We start from the raw sequence: 24841 nt of genomic DNA on the forward strand, positions 1-24841 counted from the left end.
GAGGAGACAAAGAAATATACCCAAATGAAAGAGTAAGACAAAACCTCAAAAAAGAACTAAATCAAATGGAGATAAGCAATCTATCTGATAAAGAGTTCAAGATAATAATCATAAAGATGCTCACTTGACTTCAGAGAAGACTGCATGAACTCAGAGAAACTTCAACAAAGAGATAGATAATATTTTAAAAAGTCACAGCTGAAGAATGCAATAACTGAAATGCAAAATACATTAGAGGTTATCAGCAGCAGATCAGAAGGTATAGAAGAATATATCAATGATCTGGAAAACAGGTAATGGAAAGCACATGTGCTGAACAAAAAAAGTACTTTTTCATATGAGGATAAGTTAAGAGATCTCTGGAACAATACCAAGCATTCTAACACCCACATAATAGGGCTCCCAAACAGAAAGTGAGAGAAGAGGGCAGAAAAATAACTCAAAAAAAATAATAGCTGAAAACTTCTCTGACCTGGGTAAGAAAACAGACATCCAAGTCCGGAATCACAAAGAGCCCAAACAAGATGGATCCAAAGAGTTCCACACCAGGACACAAATTAGTTAAAATGTCAAAAATTAAAGATAGAGAAGCTAAAAATCAGCAAGAGAAAAGCAACATGTTGCATATAAGGAAACCCCATAGGAGTAGCAGCTTTGATAGGAATGGTATGACATATTCAAAGTGATGAAAAAAACCTTATAACCAAGAATACTCTACCCAACAAAGTTATCATTCAGAATTTAAGAAAGAGTCTCCCAGACAAACAAAAGTTAAAGAATTTCATCACCACTATAAGAAACTTATGAGACAGACATGTTAAAGGGATATTTAAATGGAAAATAAGAGGCAATAATTAGAAACAAATTTAATGAGTAAAAGCAAACATAGAGTAAAGGTAGTAAATCAATCTCTTATAAAACTAATATGAAAGTGTAAAAGACAAATGTAGTAAAATCAATTATATCTAAAAAATTAGTTAAGGTCCAGGAAATAAAAAGATACAAAATATGACATTATATACACGAAACTTGGAGGGGGGATAAAAAAATTTTACGTTTTGGGGCGCCTGGGTGGCTCAGTGGTTAAGCCGCTGCCTTCGGCTCAGGTCATGATCTCAGGGTCCTGGGATCGAGTCCCGCATCGGGCTCTCTGCTCAGCAGGGAGCCTGCTTCCTCCTCTCTCTCTCTCTGCCTGCCTCTCTGCCTACTTGTGATTTCTCTCTGTCAAATAAATAAATAAAAAATCTTTAAAAAAAAAATTTTATGTTTTTATAATGTGTTCAAACTTCAGCAACCACCAACATAAAATATAAAATAGACTACTACATACATAGGATATTATATATAAACCTCATGGTAACCAGAAACCAAAAACCTATAATAGATATGCAAAAAATAAAAAGAAAGAAATCCAAGCAGAACACTAAAAAAATACTAAATCACAAAGATAAAGAGAAAAAAAGGACCAGAGAAGAACCATAAAAAAAACCAGTAAACAATTAACAAAATGGCAATAAGTATATACATATCAGTAATTACTTTAAACATAAATGCACTAAAAGCTCCAGTCAAAAGACACAGGATAACAAATGGATTAAAAACAAAAAACAGGGGCGCCTGGGTGGCTCAGTGTGTTAAGCCGCTGCCTTCGGCTCAGGTCATGATCTCAGGGTCCTGGGATCAAGTCCCACATCGGGCTCTCTGCTCAGCAGGGAGTCTGCTTCCCTCTCTCTCTCTGCCTGCCTCTCTGCCTACTTGTGATCTCTGTCTGTCAAATACATAAATAAAATCTTTAACAACAACAAAAAAAAACCCTAAGACACATCTACATGCTGCCTTACAAGAGACTCACTTCAGACCTAAAGACACATGCATACTGAAAGTAAAGGGCGGAAAAAAATATACCATGCAAATGGAAGTATTTAAAAAAGAAAAAAGAAAAAGAAGTATTTAAAAAAGAAAAAAGGAAAAAGAAAAAAGATAAAAGCCTTTTTTCTTTTTTAAATACTTCCATTTGTACGGTATTAGTTTTAGTTTAGTTTAGTTTAGTTTAGTAAACTAAAACTAATACCATTTGTATGGTATTAGTTTTAGTTTAGTATTAGTTTCACAGAACTAAATAAGGTGGCAATATGTCAGACAAAGTAGACTTTAAAACAAAACTGTAACAAGAGACAAATAAAGGCATTACATAATGATAAAGAGATCGATTCAATAAGAAAATATAACCATTGTAAACATCTATGCACCCAACATAGGAACACCTAAATACATTAAGTGAATAATAGAAGACATAAAGGGAGAAGCTGATAATGATGCAGTAATAGTAGGGGACTTGAACACCCACTTACACTTGAACACCCACTTACATCAATGAACAGATCACTCAAACAGAAAATAAGGAAGCAATGGCTCTGAACAACACAGCAGACCAGACAGACTTAACAAATATTAATGTAACATTCCATCCAAAACCAGCAGAATACACATTCTTTTCAAGTTCTTTTCATTGTCCAGAATAGATCATGTTAAGCCAAAAATAAGACTCAATAAATTTAAGAATACTGAAACTATATCAAGCTTCTTTTACAAACATAGCAGTATGAAGCTAGAAATCAATTACAAGACAAAACTGCAAAAAAACCAGAAACACATGGAGGCTAAACAACATGCTATTAAGCAACAAATGAATCAATAAAGAAGCCAAAAAGGAAATGAAAAAATGGATGGAGACAGATGAAAATGAAAACACAATGATCCAAAATCTCTGGGATGCAGCAAAAGCAGTACTAAGAGGGAAGTATATAAGGATACAGCCTTACCTCAAGAAACAAGAAAAATCTCAAACAATTTAAACTACATCTAAAGGAGCTAGAAAAAGAAGAACAACTCCTAAAGTTAGTAGGAGAAAGTAAATAATAAAGGTGAGAATAGAAATAAATGAAATAGAGATTAAAATCAATAGACAAGATCAATGAAACCAAGAGCTGGTTCTCTGAAAAGATAAACAAAAGTGATATATCTTTAGCCAGAGTCATTAAGGTAAAAAGAGAGGATTCAAACAAATAGTATCAAAAATGAAACACAAAACAAACCAATACTACAAAAATACAAAAAAACTCTTAAGAGAATACTACACAAAATTATATGCCAACAAACTGGACAACCTAGAAAATGGTAATTCCTGAGAACATACAATCTCCCAAAACTGAATCCGGAAGAAATAGAAAATATAAACAGACTAATTACTAGTAACAAAATTGAGTCAGTAATCAAAAAATCCCCAAGAAATAGAAGTGCAGAACCAGATGGCTTCACAGGCGAATTCTACCAAACATTTAAATAAGGAGTTTAATACCTACTCTTTCAAACTACTCCAAAAAATAAAAGATGAAGGAATGCTTCCAAATTCATTCCATGAGCCAGAATTGCCCTGACACCAAAACCAAAGACACTACCAAAAAAAGAAAACTATAGGTTTTCCTAATATCCCTAAAGAAAATACAAGACAAAAATCCTCATCAAAGTATTAGCAAACCAAGTTCAACAACACATTGGAAGCCTCATTTATCACAACCAAGTGTGATTTATTCTAGGAATGCCAGAGTGGTTCAATATCCACAAATCAATCAACTTTATACAACCCATTAACAAAATGAAAGTTAAAAACCATATGGTCATCTCAATAGACTGAGAAGGCTTTTGACAAAATTCGACAACTGTTCATGATAAATATCAACAAAGCAGATATGGAGGGAACGTAATTCAATATAATAAAGGCCATGTATGACAAATCCACAGCTAACATCATACTCCATAGTGAAAACCTGAAAGCTTTTCCCTCTCAGGAAGACAAGGATGTCCACTGCTGCCACTTTTATTTAACACAGTATTAGAGGTCTTAGCTACTTCAATCAGAAAGGAAAAAGAAATAAAAGGTACCCAAGATGGTAAGGAAGAACTAAAACTGTCACTATTTGCAAATAACATGATACTATATACAGAACACCTTAAAAACTCCATCAATAATCTTTAGAATAAATGAGTTCAGTAAAGTTGCAGGACACAAAATTAATAACAGAAATCTGTTGCATTTCTTCTTTTTAAAGATTTTATTTATTTATTTTACAGACAGAGATCACAAGTAGGCAGAGAAGCAGGCAGAGAGAGAGGAGGAAGCAGGCTCCCCACTAAGCAAAGAGCCCCATGTGGGGCTCGATCCCAGAACCCTGGAATCATGACCTGAGCTGAAGGCAGAGGCTTTAACCCACTGAGCCACTCAGGCGCCCCTCTGTCGCATTTCTGTACACTAATAATGAAGTAACTGAAAGAGAAATTAAAACAATCCCATTTACAATTGCACCAAAAAGAACAAAATAACTAGGAATAAACTTAACCAAGTGAAAGACCCGTACTCTGAAAAATATAAAACACCAATGAAAGAAATTAAAGAAGACGCAAATGAAAAGATACACCATGTTCATGCATTAGAAGAACCAATATTGTTAAAATGTCGACACAACCCAAAGCAATCTGGAGATTCAATCCAATTCCTATCAAAATATCAACAGTGATTTTTTAAGATTTATTTGAGAGAGAGGAGGGGGGGGGGGGAAAGGAGGCATAGCAGAGGGAGAGGGAGAATCCCAAGTAGACTTCCCATTGAGCATGGACCCTGATGCAGAGCTTAGTCTCATGACCCTGAGACCATGACCTATGCTAAAACCAAAAGTCAGATACTCAACTGACTGCCACCCAGGTGCTCCAATACCACCAGTATTTTTCACAGAACTAAATAAATAATCCTAAAATTTATGTGGACCACAAAAGATCCTGAACAGCCAAAGCAATCTTGAAAAAGAACAAAGTCAAAGGTATCACAATCCCGGATTTCAAGACATACTACAAAGGTATGGTAATCAAAATAGTATGAGACTGGCACAAAATTGGACACATGGATCAACTGAACAGAACGCCCAAAAATAAACTCATGCTTATATGTTCAATTAATCTATAACAAAGGAGGCAAGAATGTACAATGGGGAAAGAAAATCTTTTTCAATAAACTTGGCAGTTACATGCAAAAGAATTTAACTGGACCACTTTCTTACATTATACACAAAAATACACTCAAGGTCGCCTGTGTGGCTCAGTGGGTTAAGCCTCTACCTTTGGCTCAGGTCATGATCTCAGGATCCTGGGATGGAGTCCCGCATTGGGCTCTCTGCTTGGCAGGGAGCCTGCTTCCTCCTCTCTCTCTCTCTGCCTGCCTCTCTGCCTACTTGTGATCTCTGTCAAATAAACAAATTCTTTAAAATAAATAAACAAACAAACAAACAAACAAACACAAAATAGATTAAAGACCCAAATTTGAGACAACAAACCATAAAGCTCCTAAAAGAAAACAAAGGCAGTAATCTCTTAGACATCAGCCTTAGTAACATTTTTCTAGATATGTCTCCTCTGGCAAGGGAAATGAAAGCATAAATAAACTACTGGGATCACATCAAACTAAAGAACTTTTGCACAACAAAGGAAAACAAAATGAAAAGACAACTTACTGAATGGGAGAATATATTTGCAAATGACATATCCAATAAGGAGTTCATATCCAAAATACATAAAAAACTTCTACAACTCAACACTAAAAATAATGCAAATAAAAATGGACAGAAAATCTGAATAAACATTTTTTGAAAGAGACCATACAGATGGCCAACAGAAAAGATGCCGAACATTTTTAATCATGAGGGAAATGCAAAATCAATACCACAGTGAGAAATCACCTTATACCCATCAGAATGGCTAGTATCAAGATAAGAAATAGGTAAGTGTTGACATGGAGATGGAGAAAAGGGAACCCTTGTGCACTGTTGGTGGGAATGTAAATTGTGCAACCACTGTTGAAAAAAAAAAGTTCCCCTCAAAAAAAAATTTTTTTTAAATAAAGATAGCATACAATACAGTAATTCCACTACTGGGTATTTAGTCAAAGAAAATGAAAACACTAATTCAAAAAAATATATGCACCCCTACATTTACGGCAGTATTATTTACAATAGCCAACTTACAGAAGCAACCTAAGTGTCTATCTACAGATGAATGCACAAAGCTCTAGTGTATACACGAGGGAATATTAGTGAGCTATAAAAGTAAATGAAATCTTGCCATCTGTGACAACATGGATAAACCTAGAGAGTATTATGCTAAGTACAGTAAGTCAGACAGAGAAAGACAAATACCATATGATTTCACTGTTATGTGTAATCTAAAAATGAAAACAAAATGGAAACAATAACAAATACAGAGAACTGAGAGCTGTCAGAAGGGAGGGCAGTCAGGGGAGATAGCAAAATAGGTGAAGAATATGAAGAGGTACAACCTCCAGTTATAAAATAAACAGGTCACAGGAATGAAAAATACAGCATGGAGAATACAGTCAATAATAGTGCAGTAACACTGTATGGTGACAGAATGTAACTACACTTACCATGGTGAGTACAGCAGAATGTATGGGGAGCTACCAAATCACTATGTTGTACACCCAGAAGTAATATAATTGTATGTCAACAACATGTCAACTTTTTTAAATAGGGTTTGCCTCAGATTGTGATTCAACTCACCAGGTGGTAGTGGCTTCATATCAGCATCAAACACCAGTAAGTCTTGTTCTCCTTCCCTGAACTCAACATGGAGAATGTCACTAAGAGCTCCAACAAGTTCTGTCACATTTAAGAAGCCCAATTTTTTTGGTGAAAGTTGCTCTTTAAAGATTATCTGTCAAAAAAAAAAAAAAAAACAGAAATAACTTAAAACATACATAATAGGAATTATGCCCTTAAACAATGCTCCTTAATTTGGACTTAGTCAAACTAAATTTGTAAGAGTCAGTGAACTCATGTATTCCAGTAATACCAACGTAGAGACCTAAAGTCATTTCTAGGCCAGTTTCAAGTTCCTTTTAAAGTATATGGTAAGGGGCGCCTGGGTGGCTCAGAGGTTAAAGCCTCTGCCTTCGGCTCGGGTCATGATCCCGGGGTCCTGGGATTGAGCCCCGCATGGGGCTCTCTGGTGGGTGGGGAGTCTGCTTCCTCCTCTCTCTCTCTGCCTGCCTCTCTGCCTACTTGTGATCTCTGTCAAATAAATAAATAAAATCTCAAAAAAAATAAAATAAAGTGTATGGTAAATTGAAGTGAAAATTAGGAGGGCTTTTGGCCTCTCATTTTTAACAGTCTGATTATAAAACTAAAGTCTTAAAAAGAGAGGGGGGCGATGCACAAAATACAAAAGTCATAATAAAACTGGCTTTTTAAAAATTATTTATTTAATTTCTTTTCAGTGTAACAGATTTCATTGTTTATGCACCACACCCAGTGCTCCATGCAATACGTGCCCTCCACAATACCCACCACCAGGCTCCCCCAACCTCCCACACCCTCTCCCTTTCAAACCCTCAGATTGTTTTTCAGAGTCCATAGTCTCTCATGATTCATCTCCCCCTCCAATTTCCCTCAACTCCCTTCTCCTCTCCATCTCCCCATGTCTATTTCTTATTTTCAGATAAAGCATTCACTACCACTTTCAACATGTAATCAATTAATAATACTATTTTAAAATATTTCCTTAAAATTTTATGATTTCATCCTAGATGTTTGGATTAATAAGCAGGTGTCAGGGGCGCCAGGGTGGCTCAGTGGGTTAAGCCGCTGCCATCGGCTCAAGTCATGATCTCAGGGTCCTGGGATCGAGTCCCTCATCGGGCTCTCTGCTCAGCAGAAAGCCTGCTTCCTCCTCTCTCTCTCTGCCTGCCTCTCTGCCTACTTGTGATCTCTCTCTGTCAAATAAATAAATAAAATCTTTAAAAAAAAAATAAGCAGGTGTCAGTGTATCTGCTCGATTTTCTGGAGTTGCAAAAGAAGAAAAATTATACCAAATATAGAAAAATATATACGGGATATATACAAAATACGTTTGGTTTAAACTGCACAATGAATTGGAAGTTTGCCCTTGTTAGTGAGATCCCCCATTAAAATGTTCAAATTCCTAAACCTCTGTCTCCCTAACCATGGTAAAGCCACTGAACTAATCATAATTCTTTTTCTGTTCCTTTAGCTAGACCAGGAAATAAACAATTGCTCTGACTTCAACACCCTGGGGAAAACTGGCAGGAACACAGAAGGTAAACACTCTAAAAGAACTAATTCTTGACAGAGGATAGAACTGCTGTATACCTTCTTGTTCATGGACAGTATGGGACCCAACTCAACTCTTTATGACTTCTCCCAAGACACTTGAAAAACAGAGGCCCAGGATTAGCCAAGTCATTGTTCTAAAGGGTCGCTAATATACATCTATAGCTAGTCATGAATATCCCAAGAGAGAAAACTGGTAGAAGAAAGGGGAAGGATGATGGTGAATGAGACTTGAATCTCTCCTTCTTAGCACATTATATATTATGGCTTCTTTCCCTTTTGTGTTCATTAGTCTCTTTATTGGTTTATCTTCTCTGTAAAGTGCCTAGTATGATGAATACGCAGGCCATTCAAGCACATGACTAATCTGGGAAGGATTTCATTAATTTTTTAATACATGTCATTTAGGAGTCTCAAAAAAGTATATGGCAAAACTAAGTCTCTGACCCAATCCCATCCTTCAGTGGCACAGGAGATCTCTTCCCTGGAGGTAACCAATTACTCCACGTTCTTGCATAAACCCTCATCTTCAGTTTCTAGACTTTCTAGAAACTGTCAAAATCTGAACACACATCATATTTCGGCATAATAGATTATATCTATTGTACATGTTTCAGTTAATACAGAGATAATCCCCTATCAGTACATGACACAGTTGAGTTCTGCTTTGTAGATGGAGAATTAGTATTACTAAGTTGGTTCTGTCCATTGATGGATATGTAAGGACATTTTTTCCTTAATTTCTTTGTTCTGTCTCCAGCTTTACAGACTCCCAACCATAAGCACTTCTCTCTTCCAATTCAACTTAGAGTTTATATTTGTGCCCTCAAATATATGAATACATCCTATTACATGATTTATTTCTTCACTGTGTGGATTTTGCAAGATGACATTCCAGTGCAAAAACTGTTTTCTGGATCAAAGGCTTGGTCAGATTCATGCTCTGTGATTGAAGTAATGCTAAATAATTTATAAAGGGGCATATAATATCTGGTTGTCTCTTTTTTGGTGGGGTCAGGAGCCATTCCTGGTCCATACCTAGATCTGCTATTTTATTAAGGGTTTTAACATAGTGAAATTCTATCAATTCTTTTTTGTTACTTAGTTGGAACATTTTATGGATATGCTCCCCTCATCAGCTACAGGGTCACCCAGTTATACCAGTTCATTTAGCAAAGCCAGGATAAGTGACTGGCTTTCTTTTTATTATTTTTCAAGAAAATAAATCGGTTCTCTATCATCCTCCATGATGACCAGTTAGTTTTTAATATCATAGAAACTCAAAGAATTAAACATCTGATGGGCTTCAAACCACTGCATGTATTAACCTTACTGACGATTCCCAAAAGAAGTCTTCAAGTGGATTCCTAAGCCCTTCTGATGTGAACCTAGTCTTTAATAGGTTCCTTATTAGTCTGGAATGAAAAGATACTCCAGGTTCTGTTTATGCAACTATAGTATGTTTATACACACAATTAAAATTATCCTGTAATTGCTTTCATCTATCCAATAATTATTACTATACTCTATACCACATTATACAACAATCTCCAAATTGAGTAACAGGACTAACACTAGGACCATCAATATAATAAAAGCAATTAAACTTTTATGCCTATGCTGACTACTTCTCTGTCATTTTGTGGAATTGTTCTTTATCTACATTATCAGACTATATAGCCATCATGTACTATATTATCTCCTTCTAACCTTCATTTGCTCTTACTTTTACAAGGAGCGGTCACTGTCAGTTCTTTTGTTGTTACCTCTCAACAGTTCCAGTTTTCTTAAGTTCATTCAACAGTAGACTCCTTGAGAAGGACTCATGAGAACAATAGTTCTTGAATTCTTGCATGGTGATGACAGCTTCTCTGGTGCTCTATACTTGAAGGTTAATTTTGCTAGCTATAAAACCCTTAGCCTACATTTTTTTTTCCTTGAGTATATGAAATATGTTATGCCCTTTTCTTCTAGCATAAAATACTGCTGTGAAAATATCCATAATCTAATTCTGTCTCCCTTATAAATCACTTGCTCTCTTGGTTTAGATGTCCAAAGGATTGTTCTTTTCCTTTAAGTCCAATAATTTGATGTGGGTCTTTCTGGTGAACATTCCCAAGTATGTCATGTGTTCTTTCAATACACAGCTTCAAATCTTCCATTTTAGTAAAGGTCACTCAAACTATAGTTTTCAGTATTTGTTCTGTTTCACTCTTTGGTTTTATTATTTATATGTTGGCTCTTCTCTGCATGTTTTCAAAATCTGTTACTTTCTCTTACGTCTTTACCTTTGTTCATTTTTTCTAACATATTCTTATAAAAAATTTCAAACATGAGGCGCCTGGATGGCTCAGTTGTCAAGTGTCTGCCTTCAGCTCAGGTCATGATCTCAGGTTCCTTGGATCGAGCTCCACATCAGGCTCCCTGCCCAGCGAGGCGTCTGCTTCTCCCTCTCCCACTCTCCCTGCTTGTGTTCCCTCTCTCACTGCCTCTCTCTCTCTCTGTCAAATAATTAAAATCTTTAAAAAAAAAAAAGTCAAACATGGCAGGAGGTGAAAAACTTGGACAGTGAACACCTACAGGCTCAGTGATATAATTATTAGTATTCTCCTATATTTGCTTTATCATCTACCCATCCACCTACCAATCATGTTATCCTTTATACATTTTAGAGTAACCTCCAAACATCAATAACCGTAACCCAAAGTAAGTTAGCATGCACATAATTAATTGGTTTCAATACGTTAGTTTTTTTAAGGTAAAACTGACATACACTGAAACACTTCAAAACTTCAGGTGACCATTCAATGGCTTTGATAAAAGCTAAACTGTATAACCCAAACCCCTGTTCCATACATAGAACACTTCCCTCAGCTCAGCAAGTCCTCCCTTGCCTAGAGACAAATAAGTCTTTTCCACCACAGAGTTTATTTATGTGTTTATTTAGCTATTCTAGTAGGAAAACCTCCTACAGTACTATTCTGCGTAAGGCTTTGTTCACCAGCAAGTGCTTCTCAGATTCATCCATGTTGGTTCATGTATTAGTTTATGTCTTCTTAAAGGTGAATAAGTATTTGACTGTAAAAATATACCACAATTTCTTTATTCGTTTTCCCACTGGTGAATAATAGGGCTGTTTTCAGTTTGGGCTATTTAGTATAATGCTGTTATGAATAATACGTTCAAGTCTTTTGGGGAAAGGACACAGGCTTTGATTTTTCTTGGGAAACATCTGGGTCAAGGGGGTAAATATATGGTTATTTTATAAGAAACAGAACAATTTTGAAAGTAGTTGTACCATTTTATACTTGCATTAAAAATGTATGAGAGTTTACTATCATGCATGCACATATCTGCATTTGCAAACTGTACATTTTTTGCAATTTTTTTAATACATTGTCTGGCTTTCTGTAACAGAGCTACAAAAGGTTCTTTATGTATTCTGGATTTAAGCCTTTTTTTAGATGTATGATTGTAAATACTTCTCCCCAGTCTGTGATCTGCCTATTAATTTTTAAGTAGTCTCCTAATTTTAATAAAATCTCATTATCAATTTTCCTTTAAACGATTATTGCTTTCTATGTCCTAAGAAACTCTTTATCTACCCCCAGGTTATGAATATGTGTTTTCTTCAAGATGCTTTAATTTTCAACCTTTTCATTTGAGTCTATAATATCTCTCACATTAACTTTTGTACACGGTACGAGGTTGAGGTTCATTTTTCTCCTTTAGGGATATTCAGTTGTTCCAGCACCATTTTCTGAACAGATATTACTTTCCCCATTTAATTCCTTTGGCAACTCTGTCAAAAATCACTTGAGCACATATGAATGGATCTCTTCATGTATGCTCCTATATGACAAATTCATGGGTTTTTCAATGTTTACAAATAGCCTGCAGGAATTCTGATGAAGAATATAATGCATCTAAAGCCTAACAACAATATTGAGACTTCTCAGCCATGAATGTGTTACCTCTTGCATTTCTCTCAGCAATGTTTAGTAGTTTTCAGTGTAGATGTCTTATATTTCTTTGTTAATCTTATTTTCAAGTTACTTAAGTTTGACAGAAATTTCTAAATTTCTATTTATTTTCTGCCATTATATAGAAATGTAACAGGTTTTTCAAATATTAACCGTATCTTGTTAGTTCTAGTAGTTTTTTCATGGATTCCTGAATATATTCTACCTAGATAAACATATTTCCTGCAAATACAGACAATTTTACTTCTCCTCTTCAGATTCAATTTGTATCTTTTAAGGGATTTGTTCATTTCTTCTAAGCTATCAAATGACTCGCACAGTTGTTTATAATATTCCCTTGTCATTTTATATCTATAGGATCTATAATGACAAAGTCTCTCTCTTTCATGATACTATAATGTGTCATTTTTTTCTAAGTTTCCAGTGGTTCACCAATTTTGGTAAGCTTCCAAAGAATCAACATTTGGCTTGATTTTAAGTGCAAATTTATTGGTTTCTATCCTTAGCTTCATCACTTTGTTCCTCCTACCTGTTCTGAGTTTACTTTGCCCCTCTTTTTCTAGCCTGCTTAAGGTAGACCCCTAGGTCAATGATGATTTTATCGTTTTCTTCTTTTCTAATTTAGACATTTCAGAACTATCAATTCTCCTGTGAGGGCTGCTTTGGCTACATCTCACAGATTTTGGTATGCTGTATTTTCATTATCATTCAGTTGGAAATATTTTCTAATTTCCCTAATAATGATTTAGAAAAATGGTATTTAATTTTCAAATTATTTGAAAGGTTAAATTCTTAAATAATCTGTTGTTTGACTTATAATTTAATCCCTTCATAATCAGAAAGCATACTCTAAGATTTCGGTATTTTGAAATTTGTTAGAACTTAATTCTATAGCCAACTAATGTTCTATCTTGGCAAATGTCTCATATGCACTTGAATTGAAAGTATATTCTGCACTGTTGAGTCTCTTGTTCTAAAAAGTGGACCAAGATGATAAAGAGGGTAGCTCAGATTTTCTACATCCTTTTACATTTTTTTACTATTCTATCAATTGCTGGAAAAAGAAAATGTATTTGTGGAATTCATTATTTTGTCAATTTTTGGATCATTTATTTTAAAATATTAGGTAAATACACATTTAAATGTTGTGTCTTCCTAAAGAATTGATCCTCAAACTATAAGATACCTAGGAATAAACCTAACCAAAGGGCTAAGAATCTATACTCAGAAAACTATAAAGTACTCATGAAAGAAATTGAGAAAGACACAAAGAAATGGAAAAATGTTCCATGCTCCTGGATTGGAAGAACAAATATTGTGAAAATGTCTATGCTACCTAAAGCAATCTACACATTTAATGCAATCCCTATCAAAATCTCCCCATTTTTTTCCAAAGAAATGGAACAAATAATCCTAAAATTTATATGGAACCAGAAAAGACCTGAATAGCCAAAGGAATATTGAAAAAGAAAGCCAAAGTAAGTATCATCACAATTCCAGACTTCAAGCTCTATTACAAAGCTGTCATCATCAAGACAGTATGGTACTGGCACAAAAACAGACATATAGATCAATGGAACGGAATAGAGAGCCCAGAAATAGACCCTCAACTCTATGGTCAACTAATCTTTGACAAAGCAGGAAAGAATGTCCAATGGAAAAAAAGACAGCCTCTTCAATAAATGGTGTTGGGAAAACTGGACAGCCACATGCAGAAAAATGAAATTGGACCATTTCCTTACACCACACACGAAAATAGACTCAAAATGGATGAAGGACCTCAATGTGAGAAAGGAATCCATCAAAATCCTTGAAGAGAACACAGGCAGCAACCTCTTTGACCTCAGCCACAACAACTTCTTCCTAGGAACATCGCCAAAGGCAAGGGAAGCAAGGGCAAAAATGAACTACTGGGATTTCATCAGATCAAAAGCTTTTGCACAGCAAAGGAAACAGTTAACAAAACCAAAAGACAACTGACAGAATGAGAGAAGATATTTGCAAACGACATATTAGATAAAGGGCTAGTGTCCAAAATCTATAAAGAACTTAGCAAACTCAACACCCAAAGAACAAATAATCCAATCAAGAAATGGGCAAAGGACATGAACAGACATTTCTGCAAAGAAGACATCCAGGTGGCCAACAGGCACATGAAAAAGTGCTCCACATCACTCGGCATCAGGGAAATACAAATCAAAACCACAATGACATATCTCCTCACACCAGTCAGAATGGCTAAAATTAACAAGTCAGGAAATGACAGATGCTGGCGAGGATGCGGAGAAAGGGGAACCTTCCTACACTGTTGGTGGGAATGCAAGCTGGTGCAACCACTCTGGAAAACAGCATGGAGGTTCCTCAGAAAGTTGAAAATAGAGCTACGCTATGACCCAGCAATTGCACTACTGGGTATTTACCCTAAAGATACAAACGTAGTGATCCAAAGGGGCACGTGTACCCGAATGTTTATAGCAGCAATGTCTACAATAACCAAACTATGGAAAGAACCTAGATGTCTACCAACAGATGAATGGATAAAGAAGATGTGGTATATATACATAATGGAATACTATTCAGCCATCAAAAGAAATGATATCTTGCCATTTGCGACAACGTGGATGGAACTAGAGGGTATTATGCTTAGTGAAATAAGTCAATCAGAGAAAGACAAAATATCATATGATCTCCCTGATATGAGGAAGTGGAGATGCAACATGGGGGGCTTGGGGGGTAGGGAAGGAAAAAAAATGAAACAAGACAGGATTGTGAGGGAGACAAACCGTAAGTGACTCTTAATCTCACAAAACAAACTGAGGGTTGCTGGGGGGAGTGGGGAAGGGAGAGGGTAGGGTTATGGATTTTGGGGAGGGTATATGCTATGGTAAGTGCTGTGAAGTATGTAAACCTGGCGATTCACAGACCTGTACCCCTGGGGATAAAAATACATTATATGTTTATAAAAAAAAATTAAATAAATTCAAAAAAACAAAACAAAACCAAAAAAAAGAATCGATCCTCTATCCTTATATAATGGCCCTCTGATAATACATATTGCCTTGAACTCTGCTTTATCTCAATTTTTAAAATCAATTCAGTTCTTTTTTGCTTATTTCATGTATGTCTTATCCATCTTTTACTTTTAGTCTGTCTTTATATTTACAGTGTGTTTCTTGTTAATGTTAGCTAGTTGCATCTTTACATCCTCTCACAATTTCATTAATTCTAATGTTTCACCCACTTACATTTATGAAATTAATATAATTGGATTTATAGCTACTATTTTGCTATTTTTTAAAGTAAGCTCCATGCCCACTGTAGAGCCCAATATGGGGCTCAAACTCACAGCCCTGAGATCAAGACCTGAGCTAAAATCAAGAGTTAGATGCATAACTGACTAAGCCACCCAGATTCCCCAATATTTTTCTATTTAATTTCTTCTGATTCCATCTGTATTCCGTTCCTCTCAAACTTTGTTCCATTGTTGTCTTTCAAGCAAGACAGCTGAACAATAAACCCCATCTTCCTTTGGGTTCACTGAGTATCTCTGTATAATTCCATTTTAATTTATCTACTGTTTTTATAGCTGCAACTCTGCGTTTTTATGGCTATTTTTTACACCCTTAATTTTCGATATCACTGTACTACCTCACATAAAATATAAAGAACCTCATAGCTCAATGTACTCCAATTATGCTCTGGTTTTTATGTGCACTACATCCACATCATCTACATGCTATAAACCCAGTTACACAATGTTATAATTTTTGCTTAAAGCAGCCATATATTTAAGTGATGAAAGAAGAGTCTTATATATAAAAGACCACTTATCATTTCCCATGCTCTTCAATTCTCCCTGTGGATTTAAGTGCAATCTAGCATCATTTGTTCAGCCTGAAGAATGTTCTTTAGAATTTCTTATAGTGCAGGGCTGCTTACTATTAATTTGCAATTTTTGATTATTTGAAAATGTCTTTATTTTACCTTCATTCTTGAACACTACTATCAATAGGTATAAAATTTTGGCCTAACATTATTTTTCCTATGAGCACTTTAAAGATGTCCCTCCACTTGCTTTTAGTCTTTATTGTTTTTAATGAGAAGTCAGCCATCATTTGGGTCATTATTCCTCTGTATACATTTCATTGCTTTCAGGATTTTCTCTGAAAATCATTTTTCTCTGGGTGCTTTCAGAATTTTCTAATTATCTCTGGTTTTCTGCAGTTTGACTATGATGTGCCTGTGTGAAGTTTTTTTTATATTCACTGTGTAAAGTTATCTGGGCTTCTTAAATCTGTAAACTTCTTTCACAAAAATTTGGAATATTTCCAGCCATTATTTTTTCAAATATTTTCCTATTTTCTCTCCTTTCTTTCACTCATCACCAATTATATCTATGTTAGACCACCTGATATTGTCCCACCAGTCTCTCAGACTCTGCTTTTTTTTTTAAAGATTTTATTTATTTATCTATTTATTTATTTGACAGACAGAGATCACAGAGAGAGAGGAGGAAGCAGGGTCCCCGCTGAGCAGGGAGCCCGATGTAGGGCTCGATCCCAGGACCCTGAGATCATGACCTGAGCCAAAGGCAGAGGCCTTAACCCCCTGAGCCACCCAGGTGCCCCCAGACTCTGCTTTTTTTAATCTTTCCATTTATTTTCTCTATTCTTCAGATTGAACCATTTCTATTGATCTGTCTTGAAGTTCACCAGTGCTTTCTTCTGCCACTTCTAATTTGTTAAGATACTTCAGTGAATTTTTTTTTTAACTTTTAGAAAATCTTTTTTTTTATAGTTTTTCTCCAGTAAAACATGTTACCTGTTCATCCAGTATGAACACATATTTCTTTATATCCCTTAACAGGACTATAAAAGCTCTTTAAAACCCTTTTTCTAACTTCAACATCTGCATCACCAATATTTCCATTGATTACTTTTTCTCTTCACTAAGGATCATATTTTGTTTCTTAATTATATTTTGTTTCTGATTTAGTAAATTGGTTTGTATCCTGGACATGATGAATGATATACCAAAAAGACTCTGGAATTGTTCATATTCCTTTTAAGCCAACTGCTTTTTGCTTTGTTTAAGCAGGCCATGAATTTGGCCGAACTTAAATTCTGCCTCTCTGTGATGGTCAACAGCTGAAATATAGTTAATTCTTTTAGACTTACTAGACTACTTTGACCCTGCTTCAACCATGCATAGTTCAACTATCAACCAGAGATTTGGGCAAAATTTATGTGCAGAATTTGTTGTTCCTCCTCTGTAGCTCTCTCTATCCTAAAATTTCTCCCTTCATTTTTCAGCTGCTTACACAGCTCTAAACACTGTCCTCTGGTTCTTCAAGCCAGTATATACTTCTGGTTTTTCTCCAAATCCAAAATTCCAAACATTGGATGAGGCCTGCCATCAGGCCAAAATCTAGACAAATAAAAAAGGTGTCATTCCCTCTTCCAGATGGCGAATCCTGTCCAGTTTCTGCCTACTTTTACTTTATATTTTTCTTAAAGATTTTATTTATTTATTTGACAGACAGAGATCACAAGTAGGCAGAGAGACAGGCAGAGAGAAAGGGGGAGGCAGGCTCCCTGCCGAGCAGAGAGCCTGATGTAGGGCTCAATCCCAGGACCCTGGGATCATGACCTGAGCCGAAGGCAGAGGCTTTAACCCACTGAGCCACCCAGGTGCACCTCTGCCTACTTTTAGATATTGATTTAGTACCTTCAGACAGTGGTTTTTTAAAACTTTGTCCAGAATTTATAATACTTATTTTCAAGATTATTCCAATATAAGCTACTCATATATATCATCTTAATTTATTTGCATGCCTGAGTTTCTCACTAGATTTCAAAAACATTACAGAGACTTTATATGCCTAGATCCCCAGAGCCTCTTCATTTCCTCTGAATTTTCAAAATGTTCCTCATACTTACCTGTTTTCTTTTTTCCTGAGGGCATTATCTGTCGTATTTTTTGCTCTTATCATCTTTGCAGTTTAGTCTTCATTTTGGAAATGATTTTTTTTTCTTTCTAATTCTGCCCAGTCTATTATCACCTTATTTTCAAATTCATATACTTCAGATTTATATTGTTCATGAAATAACAATACTTCTTAATGTATCTTATGTATCTTAATGTATCTTAATATATCTTTTTGAAAAAGTAGGCTTCAGTTTTGATGGGTATTAAGGGCATGCATTTCTGACATGCTTTCACTATCTATAGATAAATTACTCTTCTCCTTATTCTCTTTTTTTCTAAACATAGTGAAGATGTTTGGTTCTGATCCTCTTCTGTTGCATATTTTAGGTGAAATTCATTTTCCTAATTTGTATAACATTCTGGACTGCTTTTCTGCTTCAGACCTCCTTCTACTATTCTCATATACTGTTAAGAAATATAGTACCTTAGCAGAGCCACAAAAGTTCCTCAAAAAATTAAAAATAAAAATACCATATGATCCAATAATTTTACTATTAGGGATTTACCCAAAGAAAATGAAAACATTAATTTAATCTATGTACCCCTATGTTTCTTGCAATATTATTTACAATACCCAAAATAATGGAACCAACCCAAGAGACCATCAATAGATGAATGGATAAGGAAGATGTGGTGTACACACAGGAGTATTACACAGCCATAGAAAAGGAGAGGATCTTGTCATCTGCAACAACATGGATGGGCCTAGAGGGTACAATGCTAAGTGAAATAAGTCAGACTGAGAAAGACATACCACACGACTTCACTCATAGTTGGAATATTAAAAAAAAAAAAAGAAGAAGAAGAAGAAGAAGAATTAGACCTGTAAACACGGAGAACTGATGGTTGCCAGAAGGCAGTGGATGGGGAGGATGGGAAACTGGTCAAAGGGAGTGCGAGATGCAAGTTTCAGTTATGGAATGAGTAAGTCACAGGAATAAAGGCATAGCATAAGGAATATAGTCAATGATGTAATAGTGTTGTGCTGTATGGTGACAGATGGCAGCTACAATAGTAGTGAGAATAGCATCATATTTAAACTTGTTCAGTTGCCATGAAGTACACTTCAAACAAGTATAACATGGTCAACAACACTCAAATTTTAAAAAAAAAAAAAAATATATATATATATATATATATATATCTGTTTTTGAAATATCCTGGCTCTTTTCTTTTAAGCCTTACATCTGGACCTTCTTTTTCTATGGTCCCTATCCTGCTCAATTTTTCTCTCATTTCTGGTCCTATCTGGAAGGGAACTCTGGCCTGTCCATTTCAAGAATACACAGAGGCTACAATGCTCCAGCCTGATTCAAGCCTTACCATGAAACACTCTCTGCTATTAGATATAGTAAAGTATTATCCAGTTTCAGCTGCCATTTTTAAAATGGCTTGCTATACTGTCTAGTGAATTATCTTACAGTTACTCTGTAATTTTTTATTCCCAGATCCATCAGAAATCGGCTCCCTTATATCCTTCTATTTTCTCCTGACACAGACACTGGTAACATGAAGACCTTGTAGCTGCTGGTAATTACTCTCCACAAAACTGTTCTTAGAAAATATATTACCCAATTTTGTTGTAGATATTATCAGTGGACTTTTAGTTTTGCTATCTAGTTTCTCTGTCTTTATGTGGAGCCTCAGGAAAAGCCAAAAACTATGCTGCCACTACAATATTTTCCCTTCAATTAACAACTGAACAAGCCATTTTGAACACAGACTACCAAACAGGTAGTTCAAGAGGGCAAATCAAACAGGTAGCTTTTTTATCACACTGGATAAATAAAGGGTTAAGCAAATGTTTTTATAAGTTAGAACAAAAGTTAAAATAAATCTGTACTTACTGTATACTTCTAATCATGAAGCTGAATTTCTGCCTGTTTACTAAGAAAAGCAAAGAGCTTCGCTATAACATTAAAAGGTTTTAACTTCTCAAAGATTGCTGACTTGCAAGCTTAACACCTTGAACTGTTATTACAAGCTACATTTGACTGTGGTATAAAACTCTTCACTTTCAGTTGTGACTCTGGCATAGGAGACTGATTTTACCCATAAATTTTGTGATAAGTCATATTCTCTTACAGACTTTATTCTGGAATTTCCTTATAAGGTAAGTTAATTTGCTGGTTCGTCACCAGGACCCTTTGTTTTAAGTCTAAAATTTTGTGGCACAAAAAGATTCCAATTTTTAAAACAATGGGAACTTAAGTCTTCTCCATCATTTCCAAGGGATGATGCCTATCTTTTCAATCTTTTCTTTCTTCTGAGAGTTAATATTTATTGAACAATTACTATGTGGCAGGCACTGTTCTAAGTATTTCATTTTTAAGCCATTGAAGCTTGGCAAAACTCTCTAAGTTAGTTATCCTGACTTTAGATATCATTTATAAACCAGCACATAGAAGCTAATGTATTTAACCATTATGCTGTAGTATCTCACAAAACCTGTTTATATCTGTTTATATATATGACAGTTTCCATGGCACAGAAGTTGAGATTCAGGATTCAAAACCTGGGATTCAAATCCTGACTCCATCTGTTACTATCTGCCCCTTAGGCAAGTTACTTCTTGTGCTTCTGTCTGTTGTGAAAAATCAAATGAACTACAATATGAAAAGCATTCAGAACAGAGCCCAGCATAGAGCTAGTATTTACCCAGATCTTACCATTTTTTTAAACTGGCTATGTGACAGGGTCTAAATTACCATTCCGCAACTTGATTTTTTCACTAAACAGATGATGATCCATGTTGCAGAATAAACCTAGTTTATTTTATCTACAATGTATTATTCCATCACATCTCTATTTATCCATTCTCCTATTGACAGTCATTTAATCTGTTTCCAGTTTTTGTCTCTGCTACCAGATGCATATGCCTTATGCAGGTCTCTATAGTATGTATGTAGAAGTAGAAATGCTGGACCACTGGGGGTGCTTATCTTCAACTCTGATACTGTCAAAACTCCAAAGGGGTTTTGTCTCACAACTCCAAAGGGGTTTTGTCTCACAAGAAATGGATGACATATTCTGTTTTTCCAAATCCCCACTGACACCTGGCACTGCCAGACCTTAAAAATCAACTTTTATTCTATTATCGTAACATTAAATGGTAAAGATAGCCTATGTATAATGAGGTACTTATAAAGTACCATATTCTTAACTCTTTTAGTAAAGAAAATGATAGCAAAATGCAAAACAAAATGTTGAAGTACCACATAGACCTGGAGAAGCCAAGGAGTAGACACAAAATTTCTACACATCAAAGAAACCTAAAAAATTAAAAAATAAACATGGTTGATGAAAAATAAAATACTCACCTCAAACTCTCTGAGCAGTTTAGAAATAAGCAAACCCTCTGGAAACTTGGATACTACCTAATAGAAAATACAATACAATATAAATAGACATTATTAGGATTCTGGTTAACAAAATATCAAAATAAAAACACTATAAACTTAAATAATAACAAAGAAAAAAATAAGATTAGTGAGTGAATTAATTAAAAGTCACAATACTTTTAAAATCAGTTTTTAAAAAACAATAACAAAAAAAAGGCTTCCAACATTTCCAGAGTTGAGAAATCATTCTTGCACAGTACTGCAATGCCATAGGCTCTCCAGAAATTCCTACAATTCTTTAGAAAACATAGTTAGCTTTAGCTTACATAAAGTAAATATTCTACAGCATAATTTCAAGCATTTTATTTTAAATATTTTATATTTAAGTAATCATAACACCTAGTGTGGGGCTCAAACTCACAACCCCGAGATCGAGAGTCACATGCTCTACCGAACATTTTAAATGGTAGAAGAGAAAATGAATACTATAGAAAACTTTGAAAAATTCAGTTAAGCAAAGAAAAAGTTATCATAGTTTTTGTTGCCCATATGCACATAAAAATACTGGTCTTTACTATAAAAATAAAGTCACCATTTCTATAACAAGTTTTTTTATTATCATACCATAAGCAACTCTACATGTCAGTAAATATGGATCAACATGTTTACTAGCTATAGAGTTTTAAGATTATTTGATATACCTAAATTTACTTACTTCATCCTCTATTTATGGCTGTGTCCTGTGTTTTATTGTCACAATTATAATTATTTTCATATTTGCATATTGCACACTTGTCCAACTATTTTTTAGGAAAAATTCCTAAATTACTCTATCTCAAAGTATAAAAAGCTTTGTGTCATCCAGATTTTTCCAAATATTACATGTTTCATTAAAAAGTCTAAATCAAGCTTCAGAAAAATATTAAAATGGTTCCAAAATCCTATGACCAGAGATAGTTGTTGCTGCTTTTCATAAATCATCCTTTAAGAACCTCTTCATGTAGACACACACATTATACATGATTTTACATGAAAGGACAATACTAAACATGCTATTCTATAAAATCTGTTTTAATATGTCAAGAAGATACTGCCATGTAAATTAACTAAAATATACAAAAACTTTCTTATAAGCCTCATGATACTGTGTAGTTTGGGTAATTAATCTAACCAATCCTTTACCAATGAATGTTTAACTTTTCTTTAATTTTTTGTCACTGTAAAAAAATCATATTGAATATCCTTAAATAAATAATCATTGGGTACATGGCCAAATGTCCAAACAAAAAAATAGGGTTTGAATGAAAAAATAGGGTTTTTGCATTTCACCCAATAAAACCACGACATCTGAAATGGAATAATATAAAGGAGTAAGAGTCGTAAAGGCACTCTGATCATTCAGGTAAGAATAGCTTCCACCAAATTTTAAGTGTACATAACCTTTAGCCTGATACATTAACAGCCAAAGAGCTTTCACAAATTAAAAAGGAAAAACAACAAATTAGGCCAAAGACATGAACAGGTAATTCACATAAGAAATATAAATGGAGGGGTGCCTGGGTGGCTCAGTTGGTTAAGCGATTGCCTTCTGCTCAGGTCATGATCCTGGAGTCCCAGGACTGAGTCCTGCATGGGACTCCCTGCTCAGCAGGGAGTCTGCTTCTCCCTCTCACCCTCTCCCTTCTTGTGCTCTCTCTCTCAAGTAAATAAATAAAATCTTAAAAAATAAATAAATACAAATGGCTACTAAGCATATGAAAAGATGCTCAATATAAAAACCAAGAGGTATAAAATTAAACATTATTGGATAGTAACATTTCACCATCAATGGGAATACAAATCTGTTCAGATCTTTTAGAGGGCGATTAAGTATTAATGACCAAAACTAAATTATTCAATGCCTTTGACAAGTCTGCTTCCAGACACATGTTCAAGGACATTAACTGTAACATTTTTTTAATAGCCAAAGCTAGAAACCACAACATAATCAACCCCAGATCTCATAAATGAAAGATAGTGCACTGGCAGAGTGGAATGCCATGTAATGTTTAGAATATTTGACATCCATATATATGAAACTGATACTGGAAATACCTTGAACTGTTTGCTAACAATGATTTATGGGGGTAAGAGGAAGAAAAAAAAGAAGACAGCATGGAAGAATTCCATTTGCTAAATAATTTCGAGAACATTAAAAATTATTAGGAGTGATTTTTTTCTGATCTTAAAGGAATAGCCATTCCATTTGCAATACATTTAAAATAATCAGATATTAAGTATAAAATAAATACTCTCAGGCAAAGAAAATTTAACCACAAATGAGATCTAAATGTGTAATTGATTATTCCTATTCATTTCCCAGAAACAGAAAATACTTACAAATTGTATCTTATGTTTTAGTTCTGGATTAATAGTCCCGCCAGGTCCAATCTGTGCAATAACTGATTTGAATGTGTTCTCCAGCTATGAAAAAAAAAAAAATTCAAGTTATAATCCAAAAAGAAAAAGATCAAAGATAAATCTGAACAATATGTAAAAAGGAAACACCTACCACAGGAAATGTCTTTCAATCAAATGGGTAAATTCTTAAGAGGCATTGTTACATTTCATACCATATAAAATATATATTTAGAGTAGATGAAATCTATAAAACTAAACACTCTGCAAGTTTCCAGGGTAATTAACATTCTCTGAAACAATCAGATTCTAGAGTGTTCCATTTTTCAAACTCCTACTCAATCTCCTACTCTTACCCAGAAAGGATTTTTGCTAATTTTTTTCTGTTTATAAAAGTTCGGTGTTTGTTAAACACATGCCTAGTGAATGCCAAATGCAAGGAAGGGACTGAATGGCAGAAGGTCCTGGGAGGCAGGAAAGAATGTGAGCCAGGGCAGGGAGGAAAAGCTCTTCTGTTCTAACAGGACAGAAGAAAGAACCAGGCGGGATACAGAATGTGGGTCAGAAGGTGGAGTAACTAACTATCTGATGGCTTCAGTATTCTGAGTTCTGCAGCAAGGCCCAGTCCTTAGAGTTGGAGGGAAAGGGGAGACAGTCCAGGGAGTTGAGAAAACAGAAAAATAAGGTGAGGAAGTGATGGAGGACTATCCAAATGCGATAAGCAGGGAATAAAGACAGGAGAGGCATGAGCTAAGACAACAGGGATCTAAGGATGTTTGTTGAGACAAACCAAAGGTATAGAGGTCCCAATAAGGTAGAAGATGATATACAGGACTATCTGGAAAAATAAGCCAGAAACACAGGCAGGCGCCTATGAAGACATTCCCACCCAGTAAACAGCCATGGCAGGGGAGACCTAAGTGAATCAAAGACCATGGAT

The 24841-nt window shown here is 35.1% G+C and overlaps 1 protein-coding gene across 3 annotated transcripts in view; it reads right to left on the reverse strand.

The window, feature by feature from the left end:
- Positions 1-24841, reverse strand: part of TDRD5 (tudor domain containing 5) — a 97966-nt gene that overhangs the window by 40836 nt on the left and 32289 nt on the right. For all 3 annotated transcript variants that reach the window (XM_032318538.1, XM_032318540.1, XM_032318539.1), the window contains 3 exons: positions 23884-23967; positions 21484-21540; positions 6624-6777 (listed from right to left, as the gene is read on the reverse strand). In XM_032318538.1, the coding sequence (XP_032174429.1) occupies positions 6624-6777; positions 21484-21540; positions 23884-23967 (295 nt within the window). The remainder of the gene's footprint in view (positions 1-6623; positions 6778-21483; positions 21541-23883; positions 23968-24841) is intronic.

Source organism: Mustela erminea, chromosome 17, assembly GCF_009829155.1.
Source record: "Mustela erminea isolate mMusErm1 chromosome 17, mMusErm1.Pri, whole genome shotgun sequence".
NCBI lineage: Eukaryota > Metazoa > Chordata > Mammalia > Carnivora > Mustelidae > Mustela > Mustela erminea.